The sequence below is a fragment of the Triturus cristatus genome, chromosome 7 (assembly GCF_964204655.1).
Source record: "Triturus cristatus chromosome 7, aTriCri1.1, whole genome shotgun sequence".
NCBI lineage: Eukaryota > Metazoa > Chordata > Amphibia > Caudata > Salamandridae > Triturus > Triturus cristatus.
In genome coordinates, this window is record NC_140590.1 from 1201613058 (window position 1) to 1201628665 (window position 15608).

At 48.4% G+C, this 15608-nt stretch overlaps 1 protein-coding gene across 1 annotated transcript in view; it reads left to right on the forward strand.

Moving 5' to 3' along the window:
- The first annotated feature begins 4224 nt into the window (after positions 1-4224).
- Positions 4225-15608, forward strand: part of LOC146811599 (transmembrane protease serine 9-like) — a 452993-nt gene continuing 441609 nt past the window's right edge. The window contains exon 1 of the mRNA XM_085618580.1: positions 4225-4381. Coding sequence (XP_085474706.1) covers positions 4327-4381 — 55 coding nt within the window. The 5' untranslated portion in view covers positions 4225-4326. The remainder of the gene's footprint in view (positions 4382-15608) is intronic.

Sequence of the window (15608 nt, forward strand, 5' to 3'; positions counted from 1 at the left end):
AGAGTTCAGGGGAAGGGGCCTCACAACAGACCGCACGGGGCAGGCAGGAGGAGCAGTTGCAGCACAACAGACCAGGGAGGGCAGAAGGGTGTGGCAGTAAAATGAACCATGGAGGACAGGAGGAAGGGGTTAGGGGCATGGCATGTGGACAGGCAGGGTGGAGGTGGCAGGGACAGGTTACAGTCATCTGACAATGCTAGGCAGGTGGGAGGGGAGTGCAGCTCAACAGAACACTCAGAGTAGATAGGAGTGGCAGGTCCATGGAACATGGTGGGCAAAATGGATGGAGCAGGGGCATGCACAAAGAGGGCAGGGGGAAGGAGAATAGGGGCAGCAAGCTAAGCACAGAGGCTAAGCAGGAGGTCAATGATGGGCCATAGAATTGGGCAACGGAGGGCAGGAGGAGTGGACTGGTACATCATGCTAAATGGAGGGCAGTGGCAGCACATCAGACCATGCATGGCAGGAGGGAGGAGGCTAGTCTGTGGATTCAGACAACAGAAGATAGGGAGGAGGTGGATGGGATAGCAAGCTAACTGTTCAGAGAAGGTGGGTATTAGGAACTTTTTTGTTATTAAAATGTGTGTCTGTGCGAACTACTTAACATATGAACAAGTATGCAGCATAATCTCACTTTTATTTAGGAAGAAGAGGACGTTTGTGACTGTGACTCCTGGCTCACTTGGCAGAAACACCCCCTGACCCTCCACCCCCCTTGCAAAATGTAATGCCCGTGAAAAGGGTAGGTGGACGCAGTGTTATATAGAACATAGTCCTGGGAGCACGATTGAAATTGAAAACTAGATATAGTATATGGTATAAACTATGCACCAAAAAGTGTGATATAAGATGAACCGGGCGTGAAATATAATATGCAATACATTGTGCGCAGTGACAGATTAATTGGAGAGCGCGAGATAGCACAGGCACTAGCTTGTGCTATGCGATATGCGCCTTGGAGTGTAATATTCACAGGGAAGTGTTGTGTAACCTAACTAGTCTCTGAAGTTGTAATATAAAATATGTGCTGGGGAGTGTAACGTCTCATATGCACTGTGACAAAGATATGGATCCCAGATTGTAATATGTATGGCACAGCACTGTGCGTTATAACATAGGCATCGAGGAAGGCACGTTAGATGGGGCAATATAACCCGTGTGAAGGCAAGTGTGGCATGACATATTCACGGGGTGGTGTTACAGTGCACATGGCCTAGAGAGTGTCATAGCAGACGCACTAGCTGGCGAAATACAACACAGAGGTGTGAGTCACTCGGCGGGCACTGGTGGGTGTAACACAGCATTGGGCTCAGCCAGGAGCACGCTGTGACTCTCAAGTGAGGATCTTAGAATTACTGAATAGGTTGTTGTAACTGGTATTGGTATGTCCAATGTTTTCAACATTGTAGTTTCTATTTTTGAAAGTGTGTATCAAAGGTTATATTAGGGGAAGAGGAGGTCTGCCACTCTATCACAAGGATGATGTCATCAGTGATGTCATCAGTGATGTCATTTGAGATGTCATCAGTGATGTCATGAGTGATGTCACTGACCATGTCATGAGTGATGTAATATGTGACGTCATCAGCAGTGCATTGCGGGCGCGCGAGTTATAGTTAGCTGAACTAACTATAACGGGGGAATTTCAATGATTTTGTACGAGTGAAAAGTCCAGCTAACTATAACGCCCCTGAAACCTATGGTTTTTTCAGTGAATATATATATATAGATACATAGAGGACCTTTAAGTCAGCCCTCTTCTGACATTGGTCTGGGTGTTGTTTACCTTTTGTACCTGTGTATTGCATGGTGTTATGGTTCAGTGTACATCAGTCATTAGCACTCATGACCTGTGAATGACAGCAGTTTCTGATCGCATGTGCACAACCACCTGAAAATGAGTGTGCCTTGGTGTCAGGAAGGGTTTGCCAGTCCTTTAGTTTTCAGTTTTTTCATTTTATACGTCTCCTTTCAATTCCTTGTTTCTGTTCTTTTGATTTACATTTTTTTAAGAGCATATTAGAGCTCCCCAGGCAGTGCTAACATGCTGCTTGCTTGCCACTCATTTCATCTGCCACTCATTTCACACGCCAACTTCCTCTAAACCAGACTACTATTATGGAATGTTACTGTTCATAGTTTAAATCCGTTTCATCATTCCAAGATAGCCAACACCTTGCTTCTAAATGTGGTGGCCATGCAAAGAACTGTAAAACAGCAATTAATCACGTACAATATCACAGCAAGACGGACACCTGCTGCTATGTTTAGTTTCACTATTGCAAGTATATGCAGCTTTTTTCTGCTTGTCTGCTCCTAATTAATCTTGCAGATGTTAAGGAGTTTGTGTGTGTTTCAATGTGGAAGTGTCAGCGAGTAAATGGAAGAATGAGTGAGCAGATGGATAAATGGATGCATGAGTGCTGAGATGAGTAAATGAGTGCCTTTGATTACTTTGAGTGCAAAAGATCATCAGTGACACAAAAGGCACCTTCATTCATAAGGCATACCAGACCTATTGGCATTGTCAAGTCTTGTTGTTACCCATGTCCTGACTAGGCATATGCGGAGTTTGCGAAGTTCTGTTACTCAAAACTCTGCGAAGTGACCAAAATCATCTGCTGCGGTACATAGATTTCCGCAAGCGGCAGAGTGCATTTGGTCCCGCCGTTCTCATTGATTTTCAGCGCCGGGTGTTTGTCCCATGCTGTAAACTCAGCGCGAACTGCACAATGCGCACCGCAAGAGGGCGCTGCTTCATTTCTGCCTCTCAAGTACACTTTCTACTCGAGCTGCAGCTTTTTCAACACGAATGGAAGGTTTCTCACCATGAGTTGTCGCGGCCATCCGCGACCGCCCATGTTGGAAAATCCACCTGTGTTGAGAAATCTCGCCGGGAGGTAGATTTTCCAAGCTCTCTCTTGCCAACTTGACGTTGGCAAGGGTAAGCAAGGAAAAAACTCTACGGAGCGGAGTTTTGGGGAATTCTGCATTCTCTGTGGAGAGTGGAAATCTCCGCAAACGGAGCGGAGTTCACCGCCCAGGCCTAGTCCTGGCTGGGACTGGGTGCCAAGTGTTGGGTGGGGGGGTGGAGTCAAAACACCCTCAAATTCCCTGACCCATATTTTTTCAAACATATCTCACTGTGGATACTGTTACACTTTGATTGGCATTTGATTCCAGTTTAAAAGGGATAACTGAACGTAATGCAATGTTTGGCTTTTTCAATATACTTAACAGAATAATTGTGAGAAAATATTTTAGCATTCTGCGTGTCGCAGATGAATTTTTCCGCACACGGAGGTGATGGGGGCGGCAATAGAAAGACTGTAGACTAGTGTATAATGACTTCTTCTGCGAAGTGTGGTGTAACTTCAGCCCAAAGGAACAGTATGCATTGACCCCAAGTCTGGGCATACCCTTCGAACATAAGGAATTCACTTAAAGAGCAATTACCAGTGACTGTGATGAATTAAAGCATCGCACCTAATCAATTGTTTTCCCTAATGGTATGGGCATCTACTGGCAACCTTAAACGGAAAGATGTGCAACGTACAAAGGATATTTTCAGGAAGAGGGGAGGGGCAAGAGTAGCGCCCAATGACAGACGGGTGGAAAAACAAGTCAGTGACAGAGGAATAAATTACCGTCACTCTGCAGTCCACCAGCATTCTGTCTGGCTTGGTCATCACATAGCCATGGCCGGAATGCTGGTATCAAAACTAAAGTTACCAGATGTCATCTCTCATTCGCTTCATGTGTCAAACTTATTGCTTCGTTACATTTTATTGAAAGCACTGCAGTCACCAAGAATGGAAACCATGTATTAAAAGATCACATTTACAGTATTAAACAAGACAGTTGCAAAAACGGAATAATCGTTAACATGCATTCACAGCTTTCTATGCAACTTGGAGTAGATTTATTGACTGTAAAGGTTTGTGCACTGCAGAGTGGTGTTCGAGGACGTGGAGTCACCTGGTGCCATTAAGCCTTACGTGACTTTCTGCTCCGGCTCTGTCAGAGGGGTTTGTAGTTTCTGTCAATCAGTGTTCTGTCCTCCATACTCCCATAAATACCAAAAGGTATGAGCGAATTGATTATAGGGTCAGGTAAAAAGCAAGGTGTTTTCAACAGGTCAGTCGACATTCTGAATGGTACATTCCGCAGCTGTCGCGGATCGGCCCTGCTGCGCCGGAGTGGTTCACCTTAGCTCAGTGTACTCCTAATAACTGGTCCCTTCTTGAAGGCAGCAGCTGCAAACAGACGACGGTGAGAGCCGTTAGAGTGAGGACGGACACCGGGGCGGCAGAGACCGAATATAAGATGTCCAAAAGGCTCTGTGCCAATCTATGCGTGGCCCTGCTTCTCCTCACACTGGGTAAGTCTTCAAGTCGTGAGCGGGCGAGGAGCTGTATACAGGCGCGCAACACCCATTGGACTCAAAGGGCTTCAGCCCCCCCCCCCCCCCCCCCGTCGTGTGTGGCAGCCCGGGATGGGACAGCTTCCCGGCGCACACACAGCTGCACCCGAGCACTTCACAGGTCTTTAAAAGACCATTTGCATGTTAATGAGGCCTCGCTGTTGTTTCACCCCTACTAAGAGCCCCAGCAGCTCCACCCTGCCTATGGCTTAAAAGATTCAGCCCCCCCCGAAACTTTTTCTTTTCAGTTACATTTATTTGTTGATGTTTACTATGACAAGTTATTCGTCTAGACTCTATTGTCTATTTTAGTATTAGGTGGCATTTTATTAACTTTGTGCCTGTATCTGTTTTTTTCCCATTGCCTTTTGGCTGTTCAGCTTGTTTTTCTTAGTCAGTTCAGGGTGTGAGTTCTAGAGTCATTCTCTTGTTTCAGACAAATGTTTGTTTCTCACTCTCTGCAGCTTGGTGCTCATCTCTGGCTACTAACCTGATTATTGCCGCACTTTTCTCTTGGGCTTTACATTAAAAATATGACTTTTTTACAAGAAGAGTGGCTAGAACTTTGCAGTAAATATTTCTATGTCAAGTTGAAGCCTCTATTCCTTATAGTGTAGTCATAGGTGTAGGCAGGTCCCCGAGCACTGGTACAATAGAGAAGAGTTGGTTCCACAGCTCCACCGAACAGATGGCTTCAGAGTTTTGCTGGGGAGTTCATATGCTGAAGTTTTCCATTATTGCCATTAAAGGTACAAATGCACTTAGTTGATTGGCACTTTTTGGGGTGCATGAACTTACTAAAAACCTAAATGGTCTTGCAGTGTAGGTTAATTTGGCTGCAAGTTCATTGCCTTCCCTGTAGATTACTCTGGTTTTGGTTTATTTTTACATGTGTCTTTTTGGAAAATCATGATTTGAGTTTTTTAAACTCTTGGGGGTAACCCTGTTTAAAGTCATTTTGCAGTGTTTCAAAGCTCAATCTGTCTGCCCCTGGACCGTGCTCAGCACCAAGGACCCTTCCTTTCGGACACTCCACCCTTACGGCGTCAGCACCCTCCTTGCCATCAACCCTGGACTCTACATCGCCTGCCAGGACCAACATCTGCTCCGGACCAGACATCTCCATCACTGATGGCTACTAACTCACCTGCAAGAACCACTCCAACCATCCAGGAGGAGGCATTGCCATCACCTACAGAAGCACACTCCGACTGACCACGCACTCTAATGACCCAACGGTGACCATGGAACACCTCAACTTCCAGATCTGGACCAACCCCATCCTCAGCTGCACCCTCATCTGCAGGCCCCCCGGGCCATGGACACCCATTTTCCGATATCATTGTAGACTTCATTGAACACCAGGCTCTCCCATCCACCAACGACATCCTACTAGGCGAACTCAAGTTCCACCTGGACAATCCCACTGACCAGAACACCACCCCCTCCTGGGGAAACTCCCCAATATCAGACTCAAGCACGTCTCCTCCACCAGCGGGACCTTCAACTACAGCCACACCATCGGATTCTCTTGGACCGACCATCATTGTATACATCACGTCTTCACCATGCTCACTGTACACCACTGCCATCATCGCCACCCTTGCAGCTGGATCAAGGCCACCGAAGTACATCTCATCTGCTCCCTCGGCACCACCACTCCGCCAACACTTACAGACGATGACACCGCAGCGCGCAACCGCCACCGATGGATCTCCAAGTGCGCCAACACCCAGGCACCCCTCAAGAACGGCACTGCGTCAGTACCTTACGCCTGCCTGATGGCAGGCGTAAGGGTGATGCAGTGCCACAGGGATAAGCTGGACCCATGCATTGCTGGAGTTGTGTCATGGTTGTGACACAACTGCAGCAATGCGTGACTTAAGCGCAGACAGATACATCAGGATTCCAGACGTATCTGTCATTACTTGTGTCATGCAGTGCTGTCCAGTGAATACAACGCATCTGTGGTGTCGCAAGAAGGGGGTAGTGAAAAGTGTTGCAACGCTGTCTTGTCGCAGTGCTGCAACATTTTTCATGAGTGTGACCCAGGAATGTGCACTATCTTATTGATGGTGCGCAGTCCTGCCCTGTAGTTTTGTCACAGGGCAGCACATCAACATTGCTTTCAGCGCTTCCCAGCAGTAAAACCCCGCCGAAATGGGTTATCTCCATTTTTAAGACAATCTATTCTCAGGTCTTAAAAACTGCAGTTAGTGGCATTTTTTCAGTCCTCCAAGCTTCAAGAAACCCCTTGTAAATATCGCGATCTCCTTCCTACTGCGAGGTGGGGGGGATTAATATGCCTCACTTGGGCCGCTGGCCCCTTTGTATCCCCCCTCACCCTTCCACGCTCGCCCCTTGATTGGGGGGGGCTCGCCCAGCCTGCCGGGGGCCAATCCTGGCCCCCGCCTGCCTTTCTGTTATGCAAATGCAGGGGAGGGGGTGAGGCGGGGCTTCCCGCTCCCTCTCGGCGATTTACCTGGGCCTCCACTGGGTCCTCCTTTGCCTACCCAGCCCGGGTTCATAAGTGCTTTATGAAGAACAGCAGCATGTAAGATTTAAGCACCCAACTCCCACCAGGGAGTGGTCTGTACATAATTGACAATTAGCAAGGCTGTGCTAGTTACCAAGAAAACTTACCAATTCAGGGATATAAATCGTGCTGGTAACGAGTGTCTAGTTGAGGCAAGGAAGAGGTGGGCGTGCCGCTGAAAGCTTGCGCCTGAAGCCTGGATATGACTCAGCCCGAGGTCCTGTTGGGATCTCGAGCATAAAAAGATCAGAACTTTTGCGTGGCTTCTGCTTGCCACCCCGGGCCCTACCCTCATGAACAAAGAGGTTATGAAAACAAAGCATAAACATCTGATGCAAAAGGAAGAGGTAACTAGATACCCGTTAAGCAGCTGATTGTACAAAGTCAACCAGAAAATCTGGCCTAACTAAATTCTCCTAAACTCTCCTTTTTCTTCAATATTGCATATGAAAGCACCTTCAAAAATCTAAGTTGTGAATTGTCATCTACACAAAAAACTATATAGTATTTGACTTAGACTAACGTTGCTCTATAATAATGAAGCTAACAGGGTTAACACAACTGTCTTGGCGTGTAGTCCATTCATGCCACTGGTGGGCATATTATCAAGCACGGCGTTAAAATTATCGCCGCTTTAGCGGCAGAAAACTGCCGCTAAAGCGGCGATAATGGGCTTGATAATATACCACAGAGAATTCCAATAGAAACCCAAGTTGACACCAAAACATGGGCTTCTATGGGAATTCTCACGGGCATATTATCAAGCCCATTATCACCGCTTTAGCGGCAGTTTTCTTCCGCTAAAGCGGCGATAACTTTAACGCAGTTTCTTGATAATATGCACCTATCACTTTTAATAAGTACACCTTAGTGCAGTACCAGAATGTACTTGACATCTTAAAGAATAAATCCTTTCCGAAGTCTGAAGACTATCATATTTTACGTGGTTTGTTGTATGATTTACATTGCAAACATTTTTAGAGCTAGGCTCGTGCCTGGGGCTCTAAGAGTCAAGCCAGGCACTTTAATCGGCTAGCCCTGTGAATTGATTGGATCGCCCACCTCTAAAGCGAGGCGAAACAAATTGCTGTATATACCATGAACTGCCTTGTGCCTTGCAGTCAAGAGTGTGAAATAATTCATTGTGGACCAAACAAAGGCAACGGTGGCAATAGGTTAGGATGTTTAGTTCAAGACTAGTAAAAAAAAAAAAAACGCCCGGCATGTGCTAAAATCGCAAGCTGACTGATAGTCTTGTCAGGCGGCTTCAAAGCGGATTTTTGAGTGATAAAGGCATAATTTACTTTGCTGCGTCACTTGGAACCAGGGCCTATGAGTTCAACCCTTATTGACAGCTCAACTTTCAAGACCCTACCTTCAGAGCCTGGGGTAATGTGTACTCGGCTCAGCCCTTTTGACACACTTACATAATTATGTCGCAAACGTTCTTCTTCTTCTTCCGTCTATTATTCAGTTATATATGAGAGTGCTCTATTGCTGCTGGAACGTTTCACGTGCATGCAACTTTCTACCATGAAATCGGTTGCCCGTTATTTTGACTCACGAAAAGGGTTTACCACTTGCCTGCATTACATCGATTGCTGCCTGTTAGCCATAATAAACATTTTAAGAAGTGGGTCATTCATAGGGTCAGGGGAGGCTCCCCTACTAGGGCAGAGGAGCGTCACCCCACTGCTTTCTTGCAGTGTGAGAAAACCAAAACATAAAATGGTAATAATTTAAAGTTATTAACATTTTATGTTTGGTTTGCCTTGCGGATGAGCGGGTGGGCTGGGCTGCTCTGCTCTTTGAGCAGGGCAGGGGAGGAGTGGTTTGCCCACTCCTGAGTGCACAAAGACTGTTTGGTTGGCCTTCTCAGGCCACCCAAACCAGTCATGCGCACATGGCCATACCATTAGCCCCTGGCTGGGTTCCGTCCGACCAATCACAGTGTTTTTATGGGCTGAGGGGAGGGAGCCTGAGCCAGGAGAACAGGAGTAGTGAAGACACAGGACCCGGCGGAAAGGTAGGTTTTACATTTTCTTTTAAATTGTGATCTCTCTGCGCGACACCCCCTCCCTGCACAACTCCCCTGTGCCCACCGCCCCACCAACCAGACATGCAGGCGCTACTGTATAGTGTCACTCCCAGGAAGAATGTAACTAGCCCTGGAACAATCCAGTGCCACTTGAGAGGTTCTCATCAGAAGAACACATTTGCATTGCAGTCAGAATGTGCTATTAATGATGCTAGACGGTTTAGCATTCGTGTTTTAATCATTCGAGGTGTGCAAATGGTGTCAGAAGACAGTTAGAGCAATACAGTATTAGAATTAAGAAAAGGTTCTTTCTGTTTTAGCATCTGAGTGCCAAATTGCCCCAGATATGTCAGCTAAGACCATGGGGCAGATTTATGTTTGACTCGCGCCTCATTTACGCCGCCGTTGCGTCACTTTTGTGACGCAGCAGCGGTGCAAATCCTGCGCCATGGTGCGGGGTATTTATAACGTGATGCATCTGGGAGATGCGTCACGTTGTAAAGCCCTGCGCCACATGTAGGCGTTCCAGGGCAGGTGGGGGCGTTCCGGCGCAGGAACGCCTAATAAAAGTGGCTGAGTGAAATCTACAAGATTTCACTCAGTCACTTTTGAGCCCATGCTGCGTCAAAACCCTGCGCCTGCTTGAAGCAGGCGTAAGGATTGACGCAGCATTGTGCAGATAGGGCCCCCCAGAGCATTGCTGGAGCTGCGTTGCGCTTGCGACGCAACTCCAGCAATGCGCCACTTTTACGGCACAGATGCGTGACGCATCTGTGCCGTTTTTGCCCCATGGTGCGCCGCATTATAAATGCGGCGCATCCATGATGGCGGAGCTGGGGCGCAAAATAACTGGCGCATCCCTGCTGATATGCAGGGATGCGTCAGTTATTATAAATATGCCCCCATGTATTTTGAAAGACTGCTTAGAGAGGTTAGGCTCATAAAAGAAAAAATTTATTTTAAAAAATCAGTTCACTTTTATCAAATCAGTGTTTATTGTACGAAACCTCAACCACTACATTAACAATGTTTAAAATGTGTATTCTTCCTGGTGGGAGGAATGCTCTGACTGGCTTCCACCTGAGCCTCTTCTTCACACACTGCACGAGGTGCAAGTCGTTCTCTTCGCACCCCATTTACCCTGCAGTGGACTAGCCTTGGATAGTGCAGGAAGCGCTACATAAACATACACACTGCTGTCATTGCGACATACTTAACCCTGGGTGTAGTTCGCGTAGTAGCGCTACGCGTAGCTACGCGAAGTGTACTTTGCACTAAGCAAGCTACGTATAGCTACGCGAACTGCGTAGTGCACTGTGCAAAATGCTGTTCGCACTGATTGCACAGTGCCGAATGCTTGTCCGCACTGTGCAATCATTGCCAACGGCATCTTGCACAGTGCAAGCGGTCGTTTTCTGCCGCTCGAGTAGATTTGTACTCGAACGGCAGCTTTCTCAAAGCGGACTGGGAGTTTCTCATCGCAAGCGGTCGCGAGCATACGCGACCACTCGCAAAAAGAAACCTGACCTTCCCGCGTTAAGAATCTCGCTGGGAGGTTGATTTTCCACGTTCGCGATCGGCAGCTTGATGTTGCTGATCGCGAACGAGGAAAAAGTCTCACCGGGATGTTATTTTGCTCGCTCGTGGTCGCCAACTTGACGCTTGAGTGCTATGCATTTTTGCACTGTGCTACGTGCAATTCTCATTGCGCGTAGTTGCGCGAACTACGCAAACTACGTGAGCGTAGCGTAGTCCTACGCCCAGGGTTAGACATACTACCTTTCACACAGTCTTCTTCAAAATCATTCATTACTGGGATGACATTTTCCTCATGTCTATTTCAAAATACTTTATTTACTGCAGCTCTGAGTAACCGTGACTCGCCTTTCTTCATCACCCATCATTAATTGCTCTATATATATATCATCATGTGTAAGGGTACTGGTCCGTCCTGGGAGAGGAGCAATGCTGCATGCCAAGGAATGCGGTGCAGTCATCAAGACATCTTGTGTAGCAAACCAAACATAAATAAAACAAGCTGCGATTTGGGAGGGGGTTGTGTGCTGGTGCATTGACACAACAGATACGATCGGAATATTGAAAACATACACGTCTTAATGTGCCTGATCAGGGAGATCTGGGGTGAAGAGTTCCCACAAACAACAGATGAACACTGAAGGCGTAAGGAAACGGTACTTTACTGGTGATCCTTAGCCTTCAAAAGAAGTTACGTATGGGCTATTGGGACCAGTTAGGAGGCACCAAAGAAGAGCGACATGGGGGTCAACCAACGGTAGGCAGCAGGTGGGAATAAAGTCATTTTATTGAATACAAAATGTCTTGCAGACAGCGCATGCGTGCTAACTAGGCTCGAACTAAAAACACAGGAAAGCCAATACTTCATGTTGTGCTTTTCTTGGTTTGAATCTTTTTTATTATTTTTCAAAGTATAAACATGATTAATGGATCGACATGTCAGGATGACAAGTTACATTGCCAATATACCTCAACATCATATTCAAGACATATGGAGGCAGCAGAAGAGCACAGAGTATGCTGTACACAAAAATGTTGCATGCAGCAATGAACAAGTATTGGGTCCTGTGACAAGTTGGCCTGATATGTAGTGCTCACTATTCTAGTGATCACTGTGTATCATTCCAAACGACCCTTATTGATGATTGGTTGTAAGTCAACCTTATAGACCAGCTATCCTAGTAGCGTGGATACGAGCAGTCTTAGGCTAAACTCTAGAGGGCGTGTTAAGCCAGCTGTTTACCATCACATATACCCCTTGAACACCGAGTGAAAGGACACCACACAAGTTGTTATGAAAATAAAGGATATTTATTTATAACAGGACTACCCTGGCTCTTTATGAGTCAGGGAGCTAAGCACAATACAAAACTCTTAGGAAAATACTTCTGGTTGCACAATTTACACAAATGCCCGAGGGCACGGACCCATTACACTGCAAGTGGAAGGGGTGAGGTTAGAAAGTCTAAAGTTACTGATTCCGGAGTGATCCGATCAGTGGGACTAAACGATAAAGGAACTGGACACTTGTAAAGCGAACCTGCGATGGAGCACCGAGATGCTCGAGTTACCTAGCCCAGAGGCTGCGGCTGTGGAAGGTTCGGCAAGATGTCGGAAGTCCTCGTTGTAGTCTCAGGAGCCTGAAAGAAGAGTTGCTGGCAGGCGACCAGTGTCGATGTTCAGCGAGATCCAAGCCTGGATCGGTGATGAAGGAAACCTGAAAGCAGAGGGGACTCAGTTCTCAACCGCTAGCCAGCGATCGTGTGGGCACCAGGAGGGTACCGGCTGAAGTCACCTCGACCAGGTGAGTGGATGACGTCGGACTCGGCTGTTCCTCGGACCAGGAGGCGCGGTGGCGACCAGGATGGAGGGCGAGCTGTCCCACGAAGGTGTCTGCTGTCGATGAGGCTGGACCCAGGAATGGGGCAGCAGATCCTGGCAGTGGCAACCCAAGCGGGGGAGTCAAGATGGCGTCGGGAGTGGACCAGGAGGGTCCGTGGTACTCCTCTGTTGAAGGGGAGCAAGAGCCAGTCTGGAGCAACCAGACTAGTGATGAAACAATCGTGGTGCATCGTGAAGAGGGCCACAAGCCGGTCGGCGGGTGGTCGGACAACGCGGTGAACAGCAAGGAGCGGAAGGGCCCCCACGCAGATCTCGTGGATGCTGGGGAGGCAGACTTCGGTGCTGGAGCTGCTCAGGGTTAGGGCTTCTCAAACCCTAGGTGCACTCACTCGAGGGTCCCTCCGTGGGCGTGCTAGATAAGCGTCGTGCAGGTTCTGAAGATGGCCGGTCCCGCAGGTCTCGTCACACCTACGACTCTCAGCTGGGCTGAGGAGGTAGGTAAAAGGTCAGAGATGGCAGGGACTCGGGTCTCGTCGAGCTGGGCAGTCTTGATCCGTAGGAGAGACTTACAGCAAACCGCAAGCGCTTAGGTGGTGCCTGCTGGTGCAGGGTGGCTACTCCTTAGCCACAAGGGAGAGTCTTCAGAAATAGTCAAGAGTTCCTTTCGTGGAAAGTAGTTCAAGATTCAGAATTATCCAATTTGGGAAGGGGACTCGCTCCTACCTTTATTCTAAGAAAAGGGGCTGGCCCGTGACCAGGTCCTACCTATGGGTGGAGCCAGGAGGGGGGTGGTTACACCCCTATCCTTTGTCCGGCTTCGCCCCAGCTCAGGGGCTGGTGTGCCCCCGAAACTGGTTTGAGCCGGGCTATGCACAGTGAGCACCGGGGTGCCACTTGCAATCACCTTCCTTTCCGCCCTTCCTACCTGGGATACACAAACCTTGTCTGGGATGGTGCTAACACCGCCCTCGACAGGAAACCCTTTGTCCAAGCTCCCCTCGCTGGAAGGTCTCCCAGCAGCAGGAGGTCAGACTTGTGTCTGGTGGCAGCATCCATTTTGTGATGCTGAGGCTTGAGTCAACTTTAACCGGGTTTCAAGGTTACTTCCATGTCGTGCCCCTCTAAAAGGGGGGAATGCTAACCCCGTCGCCAGAACTGGCGAGGGGTTCGTATTCCAATACGTATGACACCTTACTCGACATGTGTAGGTGATGCGATGCCAAAGTTAGCAAATAACCGTAAGGATTATAATGCACTTAAAAGTAGTTGGCCCGCGTCACCATGGAACGGCTATTAGGACTTGGTTCCGCAAGCCGTCGACGGGCTCAGCTCGCGCCAGAGCACCGTCCCACGTGTTCCCCTGCACTCTGCCTTCAGGATTGACAAGGCCTGCCATAGGAGTGACTGATAGGAATCCATGTGTCCATTTTAGGGTTAGGTGTAGGAATACTACACCTACAGCAACGGGTGATTACACCACTTTGCCCCAGCTGTCGTGCAGCCAGTTGTGTCAGATTTGGGCGGCCATCCAGGGGTGGCATAATACATGCTGCAGCCCCTGGTAGGCCCTGGGTACACCGATGCCCTGGATACCTGTGGTATGCTGAGACAGGGACTGACAGGGTGACCCAGTTCCAATTGGTGGATGCACCTAATGTACATGTGTGTTAATTTCGAGAGAGAACAGCTAGGCTGTGGGTCTGATTGGCAGGCCCACAGCCAGGGAAAGTCGTAAACCAATGAAGCAAAAGCAAAAAATCTGGGTGATCATAGGATTGCAGACCCTACTCTCCTACATGACCCCCCCCCCCAAACTTTGGGACAATAAGCTAACCTTGACCAGGTGAGTCTTCTTGCTCTAAGTGGAAATACCTGGAGAGCCCATCGGCATTGCGATGATCAGTGCCAGGTCTATGCTCCACTGTGAAGTCCATCCCCTGTAGGGAAATGGACCACCTAAGTAGTTTGGGGTTTTCACCCTTCATTTAATTTAGCCACAAGAGGGGCTTATGGTCGGTCTGAATCTTGAAGTGAGTGCCAAACAAGTATGGCCTCAGCTTCTTCAGGGCCCAAACCACAGCAAAGGCCTCCCTCTCAATAGCTGACCAATTCTTCTCTCTGGGGGTCAGCCTCCTGCTAATAAAAGCTATGGGCTGGTCATGACCATCAAAATTCAGTTGAGATAGAACAGCTCCCACACCCAGCTCCGAAGCGTCTGTTTGGACAATGAATGGTCTGGAGTAGTCTGGACTCTTTAGGATAGGCGCTGTGCACATGGCCTGCTTTAGGTCATCGAATGCCTTCTGACAGCTTGCTGTCCACTGAACTTTTTTTGGCATCTTTTTACTTGTCAGGTCGTTTAGCGGGGTCACAATGGATCCATAATTTCTGACAAATTTCCGGTAATAACCAGTCAGGCCCAAGAAAGCTCGAACCTGAGTCTGGGTGGGTGGAGGAGCCCAGTCCTGGATGGCCTGTATTTTGCTCTCCAATGGCTGAACCTGGCCTCCACCTACAAGGTGGCCCAGGTATACAACCTGTGTCTGCCATATCTGGCACTTAGTGGCCTTGATAGTGAGGCCTGCCTTTTGCAGGGCCTCTAACACTTTCCTCAGGTGGACCAGGTGATCCTCCCAGGTGGAGCTAAAGACAGCGATATCGTCCAGATACGCCGCGCAGAAGTCGTCCAACCCAGTGAGAACTCGATTCACCAGCCTTTGGAAGGTGGCAGGTGCATTTTTCAAACCAAAGGGCATTACCACGAACTGATAATGCCCACCCGGGGTAGAAAATGCTGTTTTGGGCTTGGCCTCCTCAGCTAACCTGATTTGCCAATACCCAGCTGTCAGGTCAAACGTACTTAAGTAGCTGGCCGAAGCCAACCGGTCGATAAGTTCGTCTGCTCTTGGTATTGGGTGGGCGTCAGTCTTAGTGACTGCATTGAGACCTCTGTAGTCCACGCAAAACCTCATCTCTTTCTTACCGCCCTGGGTGTGAGGTTTCGGCACGAGAACTACGGGACTAGCCCAGGGGCTGTCCGAGGGTTCAATGACTCCCAGCTCCAACATTTTCTGCACCTCCGTCTTGATGCAGTCTCTGACATGATCAGGTTGCCGATAGATTTTACTCTTTACGGGCAGACTGTCCCCAGTGTCGACCTCATGGGTACACCAATTGGTCTGACTGGGCGTCAGAGAGAACATATGTCGAAAGGATTGAAGAACCTGTTTACA